At 61.5% G+C, this 23,525-nt stretch overlaps 1 protein-coding gene across 2 annotated transcripts in view; it reads right to left on the minus strand.

Moving 5' to 3' along the window:
- The window catches only part of LOC105816230 (xaa-Pro dipeptidase), a 108,573-nt gene extending 88,778 nt beyond the window's left edge, over positions 1 to 19,795 (minus strand). Inside the window, exons 1-4 of one of the 2 annotated variants that reach the window (XM_012651587.1) lie at positions 19,648 to 19,795; positions 11,419 to 11,602; positions 10,195 to 10,322; positions 3,001 to 3,064 (exon numbers count right to left, since the gene is read on the minus strand). In XM_012651587.1, coding sequence (XP_012507041.1) covers positions 3,001 to 3,064; positions 10,195 to 10,322; positions 11,419 to 11,602; positions 19,648 to 19,664 — 393 coding nt within the window. In that variant the 5' untranslated portion in view covers positions 19,665 to 19,795. The remainder of the gene's footprint in view (positions 1 to 3,000; positions 3,065 to 10,194; positions 10,323 to 11,418; positions 11,603 to 19,647) is intronic. The other variant, XM_012651586.1, reaches the window with a different exon arrangement.
- Between the last annotated feature and the right edge of the window lie 3,730 nt (positions 19,796 to 23,525).

The following is a 23,525-nucleotide window of genomic DNA, read 5'->3' on the forward strand; positions in this document are numbered from 1 at the left end:
GGTGTGCCGTATCAGACACCTGCATGTCATACATGGTATCAAGTGACCAGCTGTGGCCCAGGGGTGGGCGAGTTCCTGCCTTGTTTCAGAGGAGACAGGTGCCAGCTGCTGTGAGTTGTCACAGATGGCTGAGGTTGCCCACAAGTAAGATGCGGCAACCATAGAACTGGCCTGAGGCACCCTCTCCCGTACAAGGGGCTGTCACCTCCCACGATGGAGGAGGCCCCAGGTCCCTACAGCAATCCGGAAGCACCTCCCAGGCCAGGGGACTCAGTCCAGCAGGTTGCACCTGTTGGCAGTCTCCCTTTCCAGAAGTGTCTGCAGCAGCTCCTCATTTCTGACACGCAGTGAGGGCTGGCGGTCACATGCCAACGCCACGACCCCCAGCTGTGGGCCCTGGGTGGGGCCCTTCACCTCTCTGAGCCTCGGCCCCCTCATCCGTGAAGGGGGTGGAAGCTGGCTCACCACGGGACAGGGCAGGAGGGACGAGGGGACCCGAGCGAGCCCACAGGTGCTGCCTCAGAGTGAGCTCCTGTCCTGCTGTCACCAGGAGCCCTCACTTGCAAAGAAAACAGCACAGCGATGACCAAACTGACCAAAGGTGATGCTGGGAATGCAGAACGTCCTGAACCCTAAAGAGACTCCGCCCTTTGAACTCTATTGAAGCCTTCGGTTAAGATTCGACTCTATAAATACAGACTAAGAATGAGCTGGTCCGGGCCGGGCGCGGTGGCTCACGCCTGTAATCCTAGTGCTCTGGGAGGCTGAGGCGGGTGGATTGTTTGAGCTCAGAAGTTCGAGACCAGCCTGAGCAAGAGCAAGACCCCATCTCTACTAAAAAAAAGTAGAAAGAAATTATCTGGACAACTAAAATATATATATATAGAAAAAATTAGCCGGGCATGGTGGCATATGCCTGTAGTCCCAGCTACTTGGGAGGCTGAGGCAGGAGGATCGCTTGAGCCCAGGAGTTTGAGGTTGCTGTGAGCTAGGCTAATGCCACGGCACTCACTCTAGCCCGGGCAACAGAGCGAGACTGTCTCAAAAAAAAAAAAAAAAAAAAATGAGCTGGTCCGTGTGGCTGTCACTCTACACCACCATCGAGGACTTCCTTGCTCTGACACCCAAGACGTCCTCTATTTTACCGCAATTGGAGACCAGTTCTCCTTTCTCTTCCCCAGAAATCCCAGGATAAATGGAGTTGAACTTTCCCTCCAGTTATGAAATCAAAAACGTCAGACAGTGGCCGAGGAGGCCACGGCACAGGGACGGCTCCAAGTGAACAACCAAGTCCCGGCAGAAGCAAGGGCCCAACCCCCGGGGCCCCTGGGTCCCACCCCAGGCTGCACCCTCCAGGTCTCACACCAAGGAGACGAAGAGCAATAACGTGAACGCAATGCACGGGAGCGGGGGACGCACCTGCCGAAGGGGAGGGCCAGGAGCAACGTGAGAATGAGGGACGAGCAGGCCCCTCCCTCCCTGGCACTTAGACATACAGGGCACGTGGCGATGACCTTGGCAGGGGCATGCACAGGAATGCTCAGTCTGTTTCAGATGCTATACCCCACGAGATCAGCACAGGAGATGCTGAGTCACCCCCAAAAGCTTGGTATTGAAATCCCATGAGAACAAGATTCATCAAAAGCCCCCTTTCTCTCTACGGTCCAGCCAGGCGGAAGGTGCTGCAGAAACAGGCCCCGTGGCCCCGTGGATGTGAGCGGAGGCTCCTTCACGGAGGCCCTCTGGGGAGGCCTGACCAGGCACCAGGACCCCACAGCGACTGTTCCCCTATGCGGTTACCTCCCTCGGCAGACCGTGCCCCGCTGACTTCAGCCCTGGGTCTCACCCACCTCTGCTGCCCACGAGTCCCTGCAACCAGGCAGGGAGGGACTGCAAGAGGAATGTCTGTGGGGGAAGAACTGGGCCTTCGACACAAATACAAGACATTAAAGGCAGGTGCAGATCAGAACACAGTCAGCACCCGCGACCTGTCCACAGAGCCCAGGGCAGGATGCCAGAGTGGACCAGAGTCGGCAGGGGCTGCAGGGGGCTGGCACAAGCCCTTGAGGGTTGGGTAGGGCACGGACAGGCTGAGAAGCGGGAACAGCATCCCAGGACAGCAGAACCAGAGGCAGGGCTGGGCCTGCGCACACCATGGTGCCGAGGCTGGCCTGCTCGGGGTCAAGGTGAGCTGGATGTCCCAGAGCAGGCGGAGACAGACTAGCTCCTCCCAGCGCTGGGTGTCCGGCTGGGCTCCCTAGGAACCTGCCTCTTGTCCACTGTTGTCACCCTGTAACCTGGCTGCGTCTTGACCAGGGTAAGTGGGGAGCTGCTTCACCCCTGGCTGGCCCCCCCGGCCACTGCCACACTGTAGCCCACCCCTTAGCATGTGTCCACATGCGACCTCTGCCTGGGGAAATGTGGCCAGGGGAGGACCCCAGGGGCAACCTCTTCTGCCTGAACTCAGGACAGATTCAAAGACCCCCAGAGGACGGCCGCACACTTACGCAGGCCGTGCAATACCCCCTGGAAAACCAGGCTGGGAACTGGATTACAGCCAAGGGATGTCCAGCTCCACCCCACGACCCTTCCGCAGCCCGGGGCTTTTGTGACAGCAGCACCTATGGCCAGCCGGGGCCCGTGAAGGCCCCCCCCCCCCCCCAACAGAAAGGCCCAGGCCGAGCCCACACAGGGGCCCGGGTCTGACGCAGCTCAGACGGGTGCCACCAGTACAGGAGGGGACGCCTCTCAGAGACATCCTCACTTGTGCTTCCAGGGGCCACAACCCAAGTCACCAGGCACTTCCCCACTGAGTCGGGGGCACTGCCCCAGCAAAGAAAGGGCTTTTTCAGAGACATCTGAGGGGTCTGTTTGCTGAGGGGGCCGGCGGCCAGGTGGTGGCGTCCCGGGGTCCAGGCACGGCAGTGGTGGGGAGGGGACGCAGCGGCAGAAGACTTCTGGAAGCCTGGAGCTGCCGAGAGAGGCGGGTCAGCCACTCACCTCGTCGGTGTACTCCACGTCGTCCACGGCGTACTTCTGCTGGAAGTGCTCCTTGGAATGGATCCTCGAAGGGAAGCACAGGGACGCCGAGGTCAGGCCTGGGCAGCGGCTCGGCAGGGCCACCTCCCTGCCCCATGAAGCCCGGGGCCCGTCCCCATCACGGCCAGCACCCGGCTCCAGGCAGGTCTGCCCAGCATAGAGCTGAGGGCCAAGGGCGCTGGGCCACAGAGTGACTGCCGCACCACACCTGCCACCCTCGGCACCCCCCGTGCCTGTCCCTCCGTGACCCAGGACCTCCAGCTCCTGCAAGCGGCCGCAGACGACCCCCGGTCATTCCCCATCACCGCAGAGAGAACGCGCGGGGTGGCTGGCCCGAGCTCCCCACCCTTTGGGGCAGAAAAGCTGCCTCTGGTGCTCTCCAGACCACGATGGGGCCTCTTTAAAGGAGAGTTTTAAAAAAATGAACATTTTAAAGAAGTCAACATCAGCATGAATCCACGCGATGAGAAAAATTCAAGCTTACTTGTCACCCCTGAAAAACGAGCCACGGAGAAGACAGAGCAGACGAGGCCGGGCAGCCCCTGCCCACCTCATAGTGGCCCTTGGGTCACAGCGACCTGTGGTCTGGGTCCAGCGAGCTGCCACCCCCAGCTCTTGGCTGGAGATGAGTCAGTGTCATTGCTGGTGACTGAGCACACGTGAGGAGCAACATGAAAGACACGGAGAGACCGCCAGAGCCACGTCCGGTGACACGCACACACCCTCCCACACCTGAGCACCGCATGGTCCCAGGGATCACCCCGCCCTTGCCCACCCCACACTGCCTGTGATCTCGCAGCGTTACAGCCGCCAGGTGCTGGATCCCAAATGGGCCCTGGACAAGGAACAGCAGGTGGTTTTTGGGATGAGCTGATGACAGGAGTATGGAGGATGCTGAGGACAACACACCTAGGGATCCACAGAGGAGAGGAAGAGAACTTTGGGACCTGGAGATGACGCCCTTGGAAAGCGAGCTCCTACGCCGGCACCCTGGGTGCCACTCTGGGCCTCTGAGACACCAGCAACCAGCATCGCTAGCAGGAAACAGAATCCCACTCCACGCCCAGAGCCCTCCGCCACGTCCCCTCCACCCACACCAGGAAGCACGGACCTGGGGACGGGAAGGACGGGAGGGCTACAGGGACCAGCAGCAGGGACCTCACAGCCACATGAGCGAGCAGGGCATGGACGGGAACCCACCTCGGGCCGGGGACACTCAGTGCAACCGGAACACCCTTTGTGTTTCTCCTTTTCGGCTTCTCTGAAATGATCACTGAGTATCAAGCTCCTGCCGCTAATTAAATTTGCACAATTCAGTCACATCAGCCTCCAGGTTTGAGGCAGGACTCAAAGATTAAACGGCCGAGGGCTGACACGTCCCTCAGCGCAGCCGCAAGCAGCTACGGGGCAGGAGTTGATGACAAGCACCTGCCAGCCTGCGGAGTCCCCAGACGCAGGGCTCACGTGCTGTGCGGCCAGCCCAAGGCGGCCTTGCAGGCCCTTTACTACCGAGCGGCGACGCTCTCAGCACCAAGGTGACCCTGCAGGGGGGCACAAAAGCACACGACAGAAAAGCAAGAGACAGGGGCGCCAGTGAAATGAGTTACTGGCATCACCGCATCCACTCTGACTGCCCCAGCTCCACGACAAGCCCCGCACCCGCAGCCAGTCCCCACCCCTGCCTCTGGCCCAAGTTGCTTTGTCATCTCCAGCGGTGACAGGCACGAGAAGCAAACTCCCAGGAGACTGGGGAAGCACAAAGGACCTGCTTTCGAGGCCAGTGTCCGGGCCTCCCTACAGAAGGCATCTCAGCCTCTAGTGTGGCCACCTGACCTCACCGCCACTCCCGCGGGGGAAGGGAGGGCCCAAAACCTCCCAGCTCACCCCGACTGCCTGGCAGAGCGAAGCCACCGGGAAACGTGTTCCTGCCCTTCCTGCCAAAAAATGCCTCCTAGGCCTGGTGCCCAACAGGAAGAACCGTTTGACGGATAAAACCTGAAAAGTGACAAGCATCTTTTCCGACACTGTACGGTTCATTCTTTTTTAAAGGGCAGAGATAATTAAGTTTGGGTGGTACTTATTTTTCATGTTTTGGGGCTAATTAGAGTCAAAATCATTTAAATGTTACCCTAAGGGATATGGGTGCCAGACTGCCACGACAAACCAGCCACTGAAGGCCAGGCAGCCACGCAGCAGGCTGGACGGGCAAAGTAGTGGCGTCCCACGTACTCCCTGGAAAGCTGGCTGCAGAGGCCCCTGGCAGCTTGGGAGCCGCTGAAGACCCAGCTGGCCGGATCCAAAGGTTGCCACTCAGAGGGCCTGCCACCTGTCCCCTAGGGTGGTGAGAAAGGGTGGTTCACGCCTGGCCCCACCATACGGGAGATCCGAATAGAAGCCACCAGACCAGGAGAGGGTGGGTCAGCAGGGAAGCGGATGCCACTCCCAGACGCTCTCCCTGCAAGCGCAAGGACAGCTTTGGCAGGACAGAGGAGGACTCTTCCCACTCATGGGGCCCTTGTCCTCCAGAAGGGTCAGCGCCCAGCGACTCTGGCCTGAGCAGGGCTGCTCTGCCAGCCGCAGGGCCCTGGCACGAGTCAGAGGCGGCTTTTCCAAGAGCCCAGGGTCGGAGCTGGTGCCCGCTCACCCTGCAGTGGCCGCCGACACCCCGTGTGGGGCCTCGGGTGGGAAGGAAACGTTAAATTAGTGCCTCCCGGTGCAGACACAGGAGCCCTCTGGAAAATGAAATTTCAAAGAGCGGGTCTTGCCGGCTGGCTGACCACCTGCATGCGGTTAATGAATAAGTAACAGGGCCAAATTACAGCAGTCGCCATCAATTTCCAGCCGCCACGGCCGCCACCTCTCTCTCTGCTCGCCGCCGACAGCAGCGGCACTTGCTCCGCGCTGGAAGTCGGCAACCATTTCAGGATTTTATTAGGTTGTCAAAGAGAAAAGCGGCCCTCTCCAAAGCAACGCAGGCATCTGATCCCAGAGGCCACTCCTGCGAGCAGGACGCTGGCGCCCGAGGTGGCGTCTCCTCCGAGAGGCCCAAGGACGGAAGACAGAGACGGGCCGCTGTGGGCTCTGGCAAACGCCAGCCCGGCCTGGGGCTGCCCGGGATTGGACACCCCAAACTGCCCGGGGTAGGCGCCAAGGGAACTCAGAGAGGACCCCACACACACTCCCCGATCAAAGACGGAGCCAGGGTGGGTCAGAGAGAGGCTGAGGACACCTCGGTCCTCATGAGACAAGGTGCATGGGGTGGGGGGCAGGGCCGTGACAAATCATACACCCCAAATACACATCACACTCCGCACACACCACAGACACCCCCACCTGTCCCCCCACACCCCATGCGCATCACAAACACCCCCCCACACACACCCACACACACGACATGCACCACACACCGATTGACTCCAGAAGGAGCGGCGGCAGGTCCCTGGACAAACTCCCTCTCTCCACTCCCCGGGGCAGCCCGAGGCCCACACGGCCCCCCAGCACGGGCACGGCCTCCCCACAGACCCCAGGCCCCGCACACTGTCTCACCTCCCACCCCGGAGTTCTGCCAGGGATGGGGACACAACACAGCCCAGCTGCAAAGGTTCTCGGAGGACCCCAGACCCGCACCGCCCAGGCTGCCATCAGCTGGGCCTCGATCCCCCGGGACATGGCGGGAAACACTCTCACGTCAAAAGGCTCCACGCTTTCGTGCGCAAAGACTCCAGATGAAAGTGAATCAGAAGCCACCACCCTCCTGTCCCAAACAGGGCCTGGGGTGAGGAACGGGCCGGCGCCAGGCTGCCCACGGCCCCTCGGCGTCTGCAACGCTGTCAATAGGACAGACCATTTACACAGGAAGTGGCAGGTCCCGTGGACGGACGGGCTGTTGTTTCCCTGGGCGACCCTGAATTGCAGGATCTGCCAGATGGGTTTTCAAAAGCCATCAGATAGAGGCTCAAAAGGAAGCCGAGGAGCTGAAGGTCAAATGTTCAGTCTGGTGGGTTTTGATTGCAAAGGCCAGGTAATCCCAGCAGCCCCGCTCCCGGCGCCCTATTGATTCCGGGAGCGTCTGGAAGCAGCCACGCGCCATCAGATCTGGCCGCTCCCCAGGTCCAGCCCCAAACAACCGGCACCTTCACCACCGCCCTGTCACAGCCGTGCCTTTCCTCCTGAAGGCTGAGGACAGGGGGACTCACCCCAGGGCAGAGGAAGGGAGAGGTCTGCTGCAGGTGGCCACAGCAGGGGGACCAGGTCCCCAGGTCGCAGGATCCGGCTCTCAGCTGTGGGGCCGGAATCCCCCCTGGGACCGAGGCTGCTCGGTCTGACCTGCCCAGCGTGCACGCCGAGCCTTCTCCAGCGGGGGAGACCAACCCACAGACCCGTTTGCACCCTCAAGGTCACGCGAGCCTGCGCGATACACCAGACAGACAGCTGGCCCGACAGAGTGGGGAGAGACTAAAGGAGAACTCTTAGCAGCCACTCTGAAACCCAGCTGTGGCCAAGGCACCGAACGCTATTCCTGTATCACTGAAGATTACACCCCAGAAAGCCAACCGCTAACAGCTGTTCCCTGCCCAATCAGCTCCTGGGTTTTAAACCGGCAAGCCAAGCGCCATTTGGCTCCCCAGATGGTGGGTGTGGGGAGACGTGGTGAGATGTGCTCAGGTTTCGCACCAGACAGTGGAGTCCCCGAGGCAGGACCTGGCCCCTCCTCCCAGCCCCAAAGGATGTCCACCTTCAACCCATGGCTGGGCACCCCCACACTTCTTGCGAGAGTCAGGTCTTCATAAAAAGACGCAGACAGACAGGAGAGGAGATGCACTCAGAGCCCCTCCACCTCCCAGCACAGAAATTCCAGGTGGGGCCCTGATCAGACCCTCCCTGAAGCCGTCTTCCCCCATCACTGCCCATCCCCACATCTCACAGAGGGAGGCATCTGCCCCCCCTGCAGTGCTGGCTCACTGGGCAGTGGGACGTGTCGCTGGGCTCTGAGCTGGGGGCAGGGCCCCAGGGAGGCTGAGACGGCAAACAGCGCAGAATTGCACGTGCCACCCAGAGCCGAGCGAGGGCCACTCGGCACAGGGGCCCCAGCTCCTCCCGAGACACGCCACTTGCAGGAAGAGCCGAGGCCACAGCTCCGCTCCTGGGATCACCTCGGGTGGAGAAAGGCTGCTGAGAGAATCCTCTTACGGAGACCAGATCTAGACCTTCGTCAGGGTCATTCCGGCTACCAGGGCTGGGTGACACCTACTCCGACACTCAGAGGAGTGAAAAACCATCTGTCATTGTTCCCGGACCGTTTCGGCTGGGAATTCAGACAGACCCCACAGAGGGTGGTCAATCCCTGCCCCGCGATGTCCAGGACGTCAGCAGGTCGCAGGCTGGAGCCTGGGATCCCCCGAAAGCTCATTTGCACGAGCGCTCGGTCCCTCCGCACGGGTGAGTCTGGGTGCCCAGGGCGACCGTGAGAGAGAGAACCAGGCGGAAGCTACGGTGCGCTTTCCAGTCTGGCCTGAGAAGTCACACGGCGGCGCTGCCGCATCTGTGCACGCAGGCGGCCGTGAGGTCCTCCCGGGGTCGAGCAGGAGGAAAACAGATTCCACCTGCTGCCAGCGAACGGCCAGAAACATTGCTGTGGCCACGTGTGGACGTTACAACCCGCCTCCTGGCATCGTCTCTGCCTCGTGTCAGTGTCACAGACGTGACCGTCCCCACAGGGAGCACCCACAGCCTGGGGGTGGCCCATGAGCAGCATCGCCAAGGCCCCCAGGAAAGGAATCGCAGCCCCAGCAGTGACAGACCCACTCTCAAGCCCCACGACCTCCGCAGCGACGCTGCACTGAGCCGGCAGGAAAGCTCGGCTCTGATCGCAGCTCCAACAAGATGGGGCCACCAGGCCAGCACAGGTCACACCACCACGTGGCTGTTTCCTCCTTCACAACAGGGTGGCTGTAGGATTCAGCCAAGAATGGGGAAAAGGTCGACAACACAGATGACGACAGGATGGGAAGACGTCGTCAGGCGAGGGCCTCCCGGCGGCAGCCCAGCCACGCACCCCAAGGCTAGCTGGATCGGGGGTGTCCATTCTCCACTCTTCCTCCCGAGGGCCCAGCCAGGAATCCATCCCCCAGGAGAAAGAGCCCTCCTCTTCCCCTCTGCTGCCAACGCTGCCCAGAGCCAGGTCTTCACGGCAAGGCTGAAGGCCCAGGGCCAAGCTGGGATCCTGCCAAGCGGCCTCGGAGCAGAACGGTCAGCAGTTTGTGAACCCGAACCTCTGGCCCCAGACAGCAGAAGGGGTACACGCCGGGGCCAGCAAAGGAGGTGCGGGGCTTGCACCGAAGGGCCGGCGGCGGGGAGGGCTGGCGCCTGAAGCCCCGCGAGTCTGGGGAGGCCCCGCCATGGCCCCGGCCCTCTGCGCAGAGCCCAGTCCCTGCAGCGGCAGGTGGCCCGTCACTCAAAGCAGCCACAGACCCGCCAGCCCGCCAGGTAATGAGCGTTCTGGGGCACCAGGCAGCGAAGGCTGCAATTTACACATTAGCCGGAATAATTACTCTCCCGGCAGAAATGACACGCTGGGAGGCGCGAGCATTTAGCGGGGTCCTCTGATCACCTCAGACCTCCCTGGTTAAGCACAGCTTCTGCCTCGGCGCCTCTGAGCAGGAGGGAACAGCTCCCGGGGGGACCCCCGGAGCGGCAGGTACCACAGAGGGTGGGGAGGCACTCGGCAGCCAGGGACCCCACCGCGCCCCACAGAGCTGGCAGAGAGCCCACCTGTGTGCAGAGGCCGGCATCGAATAACACCCTGCACCTCAGCAAGGGGATCCCCGACCCGAACCCACCACACGCGGGCACGTGCAGGCCCACACCGCGCCCACTGGGGCCAAAGCCGCTGGCATCTTAACAAAGCCTGGAACCCAGAATTTGCAGATGAACAAACCACACCTCCAAACAAGGCCCACCAGTCTGTAGCTCCGGCTCTGACGCCCTCCCCAGCCAGGGGTGCTGGGTGCTGGCACAGAGGGGCTGGGACCACCGCCCCCCACCCCTGCCACTCCTCCCCTCCTCGTCACCCACGGGCCCAGCCCTGCGTTGCCCCCACCCTACCCGCCGCCAGCCCGTGGTGAGCCACAGAGACTTGCCCCGACTGCTGCTTACTTTCCCATCCACGTGGCGTGGCTGGCAGGAAGCCTGGGCACGAACAAGGTCGACTTCCCGGTGTCCACGCTGATGACTCCGTAGCAGCCTGGCTCGGTGACGCCGAATGCCCAGTGGAAGAAGGACTCCTGCGGCGGGAACGAGGGGCCTCGTTACCCAGGGGACCCTGAGGCACCAGGAGGGAGGAAGGCAGCTCTCCGAGCACCTGCTCCCCGGCACCCGGAGAGCCAGCTGGGGCCACCTTCTCTTGGAAACTGGCCCCAGCCCCACACAGCCCTCTCCCTCGGCACCCGCTCCCGACTCCCGCTGAGCCCACCCCTCTCCCCTCTCATCCCCCGTGGTCTGGCAGGGCGCAGCCTGGGGGCTCCTCCGGCCGTGCTTTGAGTTCTCTCTGATGATGCGGGTTTCACACAGGCACCCACCCGCGTCCCCACCTCGCTGGCCACGCCCAGCTCCCCGGACAGGGCACCCCGGGGCCCAGCAGCACCACGGGCCCCACTCGGCCCTGCCCCACGCCGCCCGCCGTGGCAGGCAGGGAGGGCACCCCCCGAGTTCCGACGCCCAGGCCGGATCCCTGCGCCGCAATGGATTCCTCCACGTGGACGTCTTACTTCCCTCTCCCACCCCCGGGGCAGCTGACGGCTTCGGTGTTTAGCAATAAACAGTGAGCTAAAATAACGTCACGAAGGTATGAAGTGGAGGAGGATCTCTGCTAAAATTAGCCGCGCAGAACATCAGCAGGGGAGCCAACAGCTGAATTTAGGAAATCGGTTTTTAAACCACAGAATATTTAAACCTCGAGAAGCACCAGGACTAGTCAGAAGAGGCTTATTTAGACCCCTCCGTCTCCGGCAGCCAGGGACTGCAGGCTCGTGGCTGCGAGAACCGTGGCGCAGGGGACGGGACCCCGCAGGCGGGAGGTGCTTTTGGTCGAAAACACTCAGCAGCCCGTCCGTGCCCCGCCGGGGCAGACCTGGGGAGGCCGTGCCGCGAACCTCCCCTCCACGCTCAGCTCCCCGCTGACCTAGACGCCCGAAGGCCGTGCCCCCAGGCCCTACCTGCCCGCAGGGAGGTTCTGGAGTCCCCACCGTGGTCGGGCCCCAGCCCTGGGCGTGGCAGTGGAGAGGAAAGGAACTAGACTCGTCGTCAGAAGATGGGTTTCTAACGCCAACCCGCAGGGGCCCGCGGCACGCTGGAGGTGTGGAGGCCAAGGGGCGGGCTCACCTGGCGGAAGAGGATCCCGGTGTCAGTGCAGTAGCGCTGGGCGTCCTCTCCGCCCTGCAGGACCACGACGGAGCCGGCCTGCACCGCAGGGCTCTTCCGCAGCCGCTCGCACAGGCGCTGCCTGTTCAGGGCGAAGAGCGCCAGCGGCACCTTCAGGGTTTCGTTCCCCAGCCAGAACGCGGGTCTGCAAGGACACGAGCACACACGGGCCTCCGTCAGCCCCTCCAAGCGTGGACCCCAGCGGAGGGCCGAGCCTGCTGGGAGACCCCGTCATTAGCACGTGGCAAGCCCAAGCTCAACCTGCTGTGACCCAGACACAGCCCCTCCCCGGGGCTCCTGAGGACCACAGGGGCTTGTCGGCCACACATGCCCACGCCGACCCTGCGCTCCCGGCCCACGCTGGGGAGAAGGGACAGCTGGGTGTGGGTCGCTGGCGGGCAGGTGAGGCCGGGAGGGAACGCGGGCAGCGGTGTGGAAACACGCTCGACTCCTGCCTCACGGAGCTGACCGTCCGCAGGGCCGGTGAGGAACACGGCTCCCGCCCATGCACCCCGCATCTGCCGCCACCCCACAGCCCAACTCGGGTGTCCCACGCCCATGCAGGGCACCCTGAGCCCAGTCCAGTGAGTACCTGCCAGGTGACCGAGAGGGACCCGTGGGGAGACGCACCTGTGGGCAGCGGCCCTCGACCCAGGCAGGCAGAGGGGCCGGCAAGGGACAGAGCTGCTGCCGGCTCCCGGCGGGGCAGGGGGACTTGCAGGCTTCCCAGCTCACAGAGAACACAGCTCACCTGCCGGCACTCAGAGCCCCACGGGCCTCTGGGCCCTGCCCACAGGTGCTCCCACCTGAGGCCGCTCCTCTTCGCCCCACACCTGTTCTGCATCAATTCTCCTCTACAGGTTCATTCTCTGCATCTGGACACGGAGTGACCCCACCCATCTTTAAAAGAAAAACGCTTCTCCAACCCCCGTGTCCTCAGCAGTCTACGTCTTTGTCCCTTCTGCAGTAAATGTCCTCTAAAGAGTCACTCAACCCCACAGCCCCCCATGCTCCCCTCAGTCTACCCCCAGCAGGCTCCACACCCCACCCCACCCCCAGCCCGCCAGGCCACGGTGACCCCACGCTCCGGGATCTGCAGTGGGCTCCCAGTCCCTGCCGGGCCGCTCAGTGCCCGTGACACTGGGGGCTACTGCGTCTGCTGAAACCCAGCCCAGCGCCTGCGCCCCCAGTCCCCCCACGGCCAGCCTCCCCACGGCTGGCTCAACCTTCCTGCTGGAGCCCCAGCTCAGCTGGGTCCTGGGACCTCTCTCCCAGCCGGGCTCCCTCCATCAGCACAGCTGAGCCGGCCCCGTCCCCCGGCTCTCAGTACCAGCTGTACCCCGAGGCCATGACATCCCCCTCCAGTTCACAGATCCCACTGGCCACCGGATCCTGCCCTCAGATGCAGCCACCCCAGCTCAGTGGGCCCCACTCAGACCCAAAACCTGCTCCGCCCCAGCCTCCCCCGCACAGAAAGGCCCCGCTGTCCTGACGCTGCCCAGGCCATCTCTGTCTCCTCTCTCATGCCACTCCACTGACGCACATGCCCGTCCCCAGGGCCACCTCCCAGCGTGGGCATCCCCACGTCTGCCTGGACATCTGCAGGCAACTCTCAACTGTTCTCTTTGTGCCAGCTCCCCGCAGCCCAGCCCAGCGATCACTCTGGAAACGCCGTCCCAGCAGGCGCCTGCTCAAGCCCTCCCCCTGGCCTCCTGGTGCCCAAGGACACCCAGTGCAAAGAGGGATCCGGGCCCACCTCACCCCTGCGCCCTCCGCCGCAACACATCCCTCTCTCTCCCCTAAACACTCCAGCCGCCCCAGAACTCCCCAGAACATTCCGACCTCCACCGCGTGCCCTGCAGGGACTGCGCCTCTGGCAGGTGCCCACACTCGGCCCACCTGCTCACTTCATCTGGCCTCTGCAGAAGTGGCCCCTTCCAAGGGCAGCTTTCCCAGTCAGCCCATCCAAGCCTCACGCCCTGGGCCCCTTAACCGCTCTCTAAAGCACTCATCGCTCTAACTTATCGGCCTGTGGTCCCTCCAGGTAAAGCGTAAGCTCCACAGGGCAGGGGCTGAAGGAAGGAACGAACAGAGACGGCAAGGGCGGTCCCAGGAAGCAGCTGGAAGCAAGTGTGGAGAGAGCGTGGGGCCAGGGTGGCAGGAGGGAGCCCCCCGTGCTCTCCAGCCAGGGGAAACAGGTGGGCATGGAGGTTGAGGAGGGCAGGGACGGCGCAGAGCTGGGGCTTTGCCTGGGGGGTGAAGAGGCCTGGGGTCCCTCCCACTCACCTCTCATGGGACCCTCACACCGGGGGCACAGGAGCAGAGACACCTCCTGCACAACCTGGCTCCGATGCCACCACTCAGGGTGGTCTTTCCTCGCTTCCCTCTTTGGACTTGAGCCTCCCAGACCCGCCCACCCCTCATTAGCACTGGCCGTGGGTTTACCCGCTTGCCCTGCGGATCCACCCACCCTGTTCTGTGCCCAGGGCTGGCCTGCCCGACCCCCGACCTCCACAGCGCGACCCCTGCCTCAGGCCTCCAGGTGGGCTTAGCCAACGGGAGGCCCAGAGATTGGGGGGCAGGAGGAGAGGGAGGGGACAGAGAATCCACTCCCCTGGCTCCCTCCACCCAGGGCCACAGCTCCGGCCAGACCGCCCTGTCCCACAGCACAGCCCTCACTGGGTTTTGACCGGCTCCCCTCCTCTTCCTTCCCAGGTCCCCTTAACCTGCCCACAGGTCACAAATCGTCCCTGTGTTAAACTATTCCGTGGCTGCTCAAGTGAACTCCTGGCTTGGGGCCGGGTCCCGAGTGCAACACTCAGTCCCCTCTAACCTAAGTGCGCAGGTGCTTGTTAGTGTTTGCAGTCCCCGCCCCGTGTGGACTCCGTGAGACGGAGCTCCAGGTCTGGCTGGTCCCTGCTGTCCCTAGCCCCCTGCCTGAGACGCAGCAAGTGCTCAGTGAACATCTGCTGGATGAGCGCCTGCCACAGCTGTCACAGGGGCCACGCACACAGCTGTGCAGACCAGAGGGTGCCGCATCAGCCCCGCAGGGCAGGAAGCAGAGCCCAGGCCCCAGCCTGGCCAGGAAGGGTGGAGGGGCCGGAAACACCCCACACGTGCTGACGGGACGAGAGCTCCCCTCCCGCACGTGCCCCTCCTCCCCTGCCGGAAGGGTAGACGGCGGCTGGGTGGTCACCAGCAGCCAGGGCTTCCTCCGAGTCAGGGACGCTTTTCTGCTTTGCTCAGCCACAAGGATAAAAGGGTAGAGGGAACTCGGTGACAGCTTGTAAACAACACTGCGTCCCAGCTGGCACACCATCGGGAACTGAAAGTGCAGCCACAGCACCCCCGCATGGGGGTCCCGCCACGGCCGCCCACACCCTTTCCCTGCATGGGGGGAGGGCATGGGGTGAAAGTCGCCTGTACAGCCTCCCCAACAGCATGGCAGCAAGGACACTGCTGCAGGGGGCCTCGGCCAGTCACCCAACAGCAGAACTCGCTGAAAATGCCCATCCTGGGCCACTGGCCTGCAGCACCCAGCCCTGCCCACACTGGCCCCTGCTCCCCTCTCCCTCTGCCTGGCTGCCCTCCCCACCTGTACAGCTCTCAAAAGGGCTCGGCCTCCTCTCCTCCAGAACCTTCTGAGAGGCCTAACTCTCCCAGGGCGCCCAGACTGCGGTCTCCTAGCCCCAGGGCCAGGCTGCTCAGATCAAGACAGAAAACCTGATAAGCCACCCACTCCTTGAGCCATCAGCTGCACCTGTGAAGAAATTCTACCACAATTCGTCCTCCTCTCTGGGGCTCCGCCAGACAGAACCCACTCTGTCCTGGGCTCCGGCATGAGAAGGGCAGCTCTGCGGGAGCCGCCAGGCAGGGCGACTCACTACAGTCATTTATTACTGCATGACAGCCCCAGAATCAAGGTTTATAGAGACATGCCCTTTGATTTCTAACGGCATAAACCAAAGCCCCAGAGAGGCTGTCAGGCCCAGAGCCAACGGGGATGACTTCTTCCTGCAAATTCAGCAAAAGCAGCACCAATAAAACATGTCCAACTGGTTTCTGCTAGAGCTTTTGTTAACTGGCACCGGGAATTTTAAAGGCAGAAGCCATGTCACCCTCAAGGCCCAGGGCAAATAAGGCATGTTCTACTGCAGGCAGATGAGGGCGCGGGCAATGCTGGGGGAGGAACAGCAGGGGCTGGGGGTCGAGCAGCTCCAGGCCTCGAGGAGACCCACAGAACAAGCCTCTGGCCCCCAGCGCCAGCCCTCCCCCAGGCAACCACTGAGGCCCAGTCAGCAGCCCAGGGCCAAGAACAGAGTGACCAAGAATGGGACTAGCCCCCCGAAAGGGCGTGACGCCACTATCCCTGCAACATGTCCCTGTCCACCCAACCTGTGTCCCCATATCCATGCTGAGCCACCCTCTCCTTTCTCCTCAATGGCCACCTGCAGGGCTCTCCCTAGGCCCACGGACCCCTGGGGATTCATGCACAGAATTCAGGGGCTCAACTACTTGGATGAGAAGAAGTTACGCCTGTATTTTCTCTAACCTCTAATTCAAATCTACATTTTCTTCAATTATTAACGTAAGCAACTAACCACTCAGCATTCGCAGGGCATGTGAACCTGTCACCAACAAGAGTCAAAGGTATTTCCATATCACATTATTGCTGTTGCAGTATCTCAAATGTCACTTTTGCTCATCACTACTTCACAATTAAGGCAGTTAGTAGATCTGCTAGCTTTTATTACTTAGTGCATTAATAAAGATGCATATACGACTGTATCACAAATTTATTAAACATTTTGGTAACTGTATTTCCATGTAATCGGTTGTCTTTGCAATCTTCTGTATCTGTCCCATGGATTTGAAAACATTACGCTGAGAATAGTGCCTACGTTTCACCGACGCCCGTGGGGTCCACGGCATAGACAAAGACAAGATTCCTGCTCCAGAGTGTGGAGCCACTTCTGGATGGGGCCGTGCTGCTAAGCTCCTGGCAAGAGAGGCCAGCCAAGGACAGCCTCCCCCCTCACCCCTGCCTCCAGCACGGGGCCAGGACCCCCGGGCCAGGATCCCCAACCACTGGGTCACCACAGCTGGAGAGGGCCTTGAGACAGCTGCTCAGCATCCGCCACCCCGCCTCTCTTGCTCCTGAGGAGGGTCAGGAGGCCAAGCACACGTGGGGACGAGAAGGCTGTATGCAGTCAGGACCTGGGAAGAGCTATGAGGCAAAGGTGCGCTCAGTGGCCAGCCCCCTCCCCCCACCCACCCTACCCCGGCCCCAGGGTCAGCCCGAGGCCCCTGCACCAGGAGCACAAGACTCACATCAGGGTGAACATGGGCTTTTGGCCCAGAACATGCCTCCTCCAGACATCTTCCCTCCAGAATAATGCTGACTCCAGCGTGACCTATGACCCAAGAGGGGCACACCCAGGCCAGCTCACCTGCTGCTTCTTGCTGGCTCTGCAACACTCCTGGGAGCCACTCAGTTGAAGATATTTCTTCAGCCTACTCCTCAGAATTCTGTCCCCCCTCCCAATCACAATTCCTTTCCTCAAGCACTGAGAGTCTCCCAGGAAAGCAGGACTAATTTAGAATAAATCCCCCTTTCATTTACTAAGCACCAATCACAGGGACGCCACAGACTGCCCTGGGGACACAAACTGAAGTGCTCCCTGGGCTCCCAGGATGCCAGGAGAGGCGTGAAGGGAAACAGCCCCTCACCCAAGCACAATGGGCAGGAAGCAGCCCCTCACCCAAGCACAATGGGCAGAAAGCAGCCCCTCACCCAAGCACAATGGGCAGGAAGCAGCCCCTCACCCAAGCACAATGGGCAGTCGTGGACAAGTGTCTGTTTCCCCAGGGGGGAAACTAGGATTCTCTGGTGTTCTGAGAAGGAAGCCCTGACTGGGAGATCAGGAACTTCTGGGAGAAGGAAACATCTGGGCTGGGCTTGCAAGCATGGGAACAATCATGTCAGAGGAGAAGGGCATTCCAGGGCCAGCAGGTAAGTAGGCAAGGGAAGAGGAGAATGGAAAAAGCCACGTGGGGGCTCGGGGGCAGATGCAGACAGGTCTGGCTGGAGCCAAGGAGAAGACAGGGCTTCTCTCCATGGGGGGGCCCTCTCCATGGGGTACGGGAGGTGACCTCACAGCAGACACCGTCTCAACCTGAAGTCCATGCACAGCCTGGCAGGGCAGAGCAGGATCAACCCTGAAACACTCCCCAGAGGAGCATCTTGAGTTTCTCACTGAATCTGAGATGCTAGCTTAGGGCTTCCACTGCTCCCCAAATCATATGGGGCATACCCCAGTCCCCTGGAACTTTCATGGGCCTCCCCTGTGCAAGAGTCTGGTAGGAATCTGTAGGCAACCAAATCCAACTCCCAACGAGCCCATGGCCGTGACTTGCTGGTGTGATGCCTCATTATGCCTGACACTCTGACCTGTCCTGTGAGTAAAGTCGGAAGCCAGGATTTGCTGGAAATACATTCAATCCTCCTTCCCTTAAGGAAGGCGCTAGGCTCGACTTCAGACTCAAAGTGTCCACAGGGCAGCTCCACACCAGCCTGGGATAGCTCTTCTCAAGGAGGCCCTGTCAAGTTCTGGAAGCTCCTTGCACCCTTCCGACAGCACACCTCTCTAAAACCTGTTTTACCCACCCCATCCACCCTGCACAGTGGCCCAGAAAAATCAGCTCTGCTAGAAGAGTCCTCTGTCCAGTCACCAGCTGGGCTCCTCGGTATCTTCAGGACAGCAGCAGCCCCTGGAACTCCCTGTGACCACCTGCCCCACCCAGACATACAGCATACCCACAGGTGGGCACCAGCCTGCTCACTCTGCTCTTTAAGAGGGTCACCTGCTGGGTTCAAGGCTCTGACCCTGAGTTCCCTGATACCCATCTCTATATGCACAGTTCTCTACCTGAAGGGTGTCTCATTGCTTAAGGACTAGCACAAAAATCATCCACGGACTGATGCCTTCCCACACTCTCCCCCAAGCCCCAGAGTCCATGCCCCTCCTTTGCACATACCAAGACCAGACACAGATGGGTGACAAGAGTCCCATGTGTCTGTCTGTCCCAGCGGCCTTTGAGCACCTAAGGTGGGCCCGGTGCCATTCCTGCATTCCTGGACTATAGCAGGTGCCCACTAAATGTCTGATTTATATGTTCTAAGTCCCCCCAATCTTGGGGACCAACTGAGAACCACTTTCTGTTGCCATTCTCTCCGCCTCCCAAAAAGAGAGATGCATTCGGTCCACTAGTTCCCCCATTCCGATCTCAGTTCCCAACCTGGCACGCGGGGCACTGCGCCTCCAACCCCTGCCTCTCCCAGCCCACGGCACCGCCAAGCCTACCCCCCCCCCCACTGAACTCACACATAGCCCAGGGGACAGGACAAAGTCTGGAGAGGCCACCTGAGGTACCACGCCCTGTAGCCTTGGCACCTGCCTTACTCTCTGTCCCCAAAACACTCTGAACTCTCAACCTTTGCTCAGATGCTCCCTCATCTGGGACATTCTCCCCAACGCTCCAGTGAGCCCATCTGCCCACACTTCCTCCCACTAGGACCACTCGCCCTTCTTCCATTGGGCCAGATGGACGGAGTGCCTACTGTGTGCAAGGCACTGGGGCAGTGAGGCCCAGGGTGAACCAGAGAAGGGCCCGCCCTAGCATTCTACACGCAGAGAAGACGATCAACAAGTACGAATGCTCCACAGAGTTTATCGGCTGGAAATAAGGACTACAAAAAGTGTCATGGGGGTTAGGAAAGGATTCTCTGAGAAGGTGACATCAGGGCCCCGAATGAAGTGAGAAGCGCCCTTAGGGGAAATAAGGATTCCAAGCCCCCCTCAAACACCGCCTCCTCTGGGAAGCGCCCGATGCCTGGAGCCCCTGCAATGCCGCCTTCCCATCTGAGGATCATGGCAGTGAACACGCGTGTCCACCCGATCCCCCACCTCGGCCGCGCACGCGCGTGGGTGGGGCCCGAGCACCACGGTGGCCCCCAGGCCAGCGGGCAGCGGGCGGGTGGACAGGAGCCGCGGACTCCAGCGCTGATCCGCTCGGAGCTAAGAGCCGGCGCCCCGCGGCCCGGCTGGGGGCTGTCACCTGCCGTCCGCCGGGACGCCCAGGGCCGCTCTCTGTGCGCCGGAGGACGCCGGGGACAGGAGCAGCACTCACCCGGCGGCCGCCGCCATGTTCGCCCGGCGCGAGGGTCACGTGAACTGCGGCGTCAGCTGAGCCGGGCCGGGTACCCACACGGGCCGGGGGCGGGGCAGGGGCGGGGCCGGGGGCGGGCCGGGATTCCTGCCCCGCCCCTTCCAGCGCCGGGTCCAGCAGGACGGGTGGGGCGGAGCCGTGGGGAGGAGCGGGGACCCACGCGGGGGCCTCGGGCTGCGGTGCGGGTGGGGCGGGGGCAGCATCCGGGGCCTTTCCGGGGCGGGCGTGCGTGTCTGCAGCAGTGGCCGTTGGTTCTGGTTCAGCCCTGGAGCTGGAGGCCCAGCCCGCCTGGGGAGAACTCAGAACTGGAGGAGGGTGGGGAGGATACTGACCCAGGCCAGGGTGGGGCAGAGGTGACCACTGTTGCTGAAGAAGAGAAAGGGCTGGAACAAAGGCTGGGACCATAGGAGGAACCAAAGGTTCAGGCCCTGGAGAGGGAGTGTGGGGAGAGAGGGCGGCCCCTGTAGGGCCTTCAATCAGGGTGGCTGAGTTAGGCAGGACCTTTTCCAAGTTCCCTCCAAGGCAGAATGGAGAAGAACCTGGAGGGAGGACAGGGAGGGGGCCGGGGAGGAGCGTGCACAGTGGAGAGGGGTTCAGGAGGGAGAGTCTACCAGAGGGCTTGCCCCGCTGCCCAGCCGGGCACTGGTGTTGGGCGCAGAGTCCTACGGAGAAGTGAGTGGGGGAGATCAGGACACATAGACTGCCCTCCCCACCGCCAACAGGTACTGGGCACTTATGGGCACCATAATGCCCATAAGTGAATGCTTGGCAAACGTTAGCACATAGAAACCTCACAGCAGCCCTGTAGGGCAGAGACTGTCCCTAATGCCATTTTACAGACAAGGACACGGAGGCCCAGGGAGGTGGATAACATGCCAGAGCTCACACAGGGGCCAGGCTCATGCAGTCGCACCCCTGAGGAGTGAGCCACGCTGACTCTGCAAGGGAAGGGGGTCTAGGGCTGGCGGGAATAGGGGGTCCTGGCATCCTGGGCCACACAAAGGGGTGACAAGAGTTAGGGCCCAGCACATTCCCATGGGGCTCCTGACCACAGCCCACAGCTGTCCCACAGCTGTCCCACAGCTGGAAGTGGCTTCTGGTCAAAGGGCTTGGGTTGGGGGATACTTCTTGTTTCTTTGTTGAGACAAGGTTGTGGGTCATGACGGCCAGGCTGGTGGGAACCAGGGGCAACTGGAGAAGAGCTGCTGTCCGTCCCCACAAAGCAGGGAGCAGGGCAGGCCCCTTGAAGAGGAGGAGTGGAGCCAGACACAGCGGGGTGGGGGTGGGGTGAAGGCACATGGCATGGCTGCGTGGAATCCCAGTGCTGTCCCTGCTGTTCTCCTCTGTCACAAGGGAGTTAATGGGGCCACTGGTGTCACAGAGCTCCTGCAGGATTTCATGCTCGAACCTGCCGGCACCTTTAGCCCATGGCACAGCCAGGGAAGCCGAAGCTGTCAGGAGGAAGGTGACAGCCCAGACAGCCCTTCCCACCCCTGGACCCTGCTAAGGCGGGGGAGAGATGTTGGAAAAGGGGGGCCTCCTCCCTTCTACCCCTTCCCTCTACGCACAGGCGCTTCTCAGGGGTCCCTGACATGAAGACAAGACCCAAGAGGGTCTCTCCACACCTCTTGCCAGTTTCCAGGGAGGAGAGCGGGGGCACGAGGGGCCACACCCCCCTGCCTGGCCCAGCCAGGGGCCCTGAGATCTTGGACCCCTCTTAAGCAGTAGCTCCGCCTTCAGCTGAAGACACTCAAAATCCCTAACAAGGGACACTTTTAAAACATAACAAAGGCTGAACAGAGTGAGCTTTTCATGCTCCTTTGTGGAAGGAAAACCTGTCCCCCAGCTAACTGTACCTGCTTCCACCATTTCTTTTGGCAATAAAATATGCCGAAGTTAAGCCAACTGCCAGCTCAGAGTGTTTATTAATATGAAAAAGAAGTAATTATCCTAAACATTCACAAAATAGTAGTGGGGGAAGGCACCCACCAATCGAGTGGAGCGCGCTGGTTCGTGGGCAGTAATAGAGACATTGCCCACGACTACTGCCCAGCCAGGCCTGCCCTGCCAGCAGTTCTGTAAGTCTGGCACAGCGGGCTGCCCCCCACCAGTGCCCCTCCCCGTCAGAGGCTCTAGCAGGGGCTCTAGGCGAAGCTGCCCAGGGTGCGGGAGCAGCTGGCAGAGTTACTCACGCAGGGCAGGCCCAGGACGCCGCTGGGAGCCAGGAGGCAATTGGAGGAAGATTGATTTAGAGAGTCGAGAGTCGCAGTGAGAGTGTGTAAATCAGCTGCAGGAGAGCGCCCCGGGCGGCGAGCTCAGGCCTCGACCGGCATTGCCTCGGAGGTCGCAGTCCCTTGGTGGAAACCGTCTCCCGGTAGTAATGCCCTACAGGTGGCTGGGAGGTGCCTGTACCCAGTCAGCTGGGGCACCAGAGCATCGTACTCACCAGAAGTGCCCCCCTGCCCCGTTCCCCCAGCCAGAGACCTGCACAGGAAGCTCCAGCCTGGGAAGACTACGCCTTCATCCCTGGGACACTGTGTCTGGCCAGGTTTCCCTGCTCTGCCCACCTGCCTCAGTCTACCCTCCACTGAGGACGCTGCTGCAGGCTGGCTGCCTGGAGTTGGCAGGCCCAGACATGGTGACCTGCCAGGCTCTGACTCCTGAACCACCTTGGGGCCACGCAGGGTGTCCCCTGGAAGACCCGCGGCGTGGGCCCATCCGTCTTCCACAGTGTTATCGAGGACGCTGCTCTGCCAGAAGTCCCCATGGGACCGCGCTTGAGGTGGCCTGAACACTGGCTCTGCCACAGCTGCTGAGCTGTCACCCATGCTATGAGGGCTAGGAGCCCAGCTCCTGTCCTGGAGGAACTTTGGATGGGCAGGGAGGGGGTGGGCGGCAGGAGGAAGAAGAGGAGCCTCCACATCGTCCCTGAAGCCCACCACCTGGGAGGGTGCAGAGCAGGGCTGCTGCTACTTCTCCTTGCTAGCGGGGGTGGGGGGGGTCGCTGAGGGATTTTGAGCAGGGAGCAGTGGGTCCATGCCCATCCCTCAGGCAGGAGCTCAGGAGGGTCGGGGAAGAGAACTGGGAAGAGCCAGCACGAGGATCCGTACCAGCCTCGTGGGGCCATCAGCCTAAGATGGTAGAACCCCACACAGGATGGCATTTGGGTTTTGTGGTTGTTTGTTTTTGCTGAGAAAACTGGGTGCAGAAAACCAGCACCAAGTGCAATGAAAAGAAAGAAAAAGGGGGTGGGGCATGGGGGTGACAAGGGGTAGAGCAGCATGTTCCAACCCAGCCTCCCCGCAAGTGGGGAAGGAAGGATCGTAATGCACACGCGAGGTACCCAGGAGGTTGTCTCCATCCTGGAGCTGGCAGATCCCAGCCTTCTCCCTTTCCGGGGTCCCTGGTGATAGCCACCCCTCTCCCACTCCTCCCTCCAAGGCCACACCCCAGCGGTCACCACCATCTGTCAGCCCCTCAGAGGACCCACCTCACCCTCCAATCCTCCTGCCCCTCCTCCCCTGGCCCGGCCCACCTGGACGTCCATCTGCCTGCAGGAAAGAGGTGGGCAGAGCCGCGGAGACTTCCCAAGAAAGCCCCTGTCACTGCCTCCGATGAAGTGGTCCCTGCTGAGTGCTCTGCCCGGGTCTACGAGGCAATTCAAGATGAGAAATGGACCGGCAGCTTCGGAGTGGCAAATCATTCCAACAGCACCTGAAAACCCTTGAAGGAAACAAGCTCTTTCTGTGTGTGTGAAAATGGGGACTATATTGTTTTTCACTGTTTGGAAGACTGTTTTCTCATCTTGAAATCACAAGCTGTTTTCTTCCAGGGAGACT

The sequence above is a fragment of the Propithecus coquereli genome, unplaced genomic scaffold (assembly GCF_000956105.1).
Source record: "Propithecus coquereli isolate 6110/MARCELLA unplaced genomic scaffold, Pcoq_1.0 Scaffold358, whole genome shotgun sequence".
NCBI classification, from domain to species: domain Eukaryota; kingdom Metazoa; phylum Chordata; class Mammalia; order Primates; family Indriidae; genus Propithecus; species Propithecus coquereli.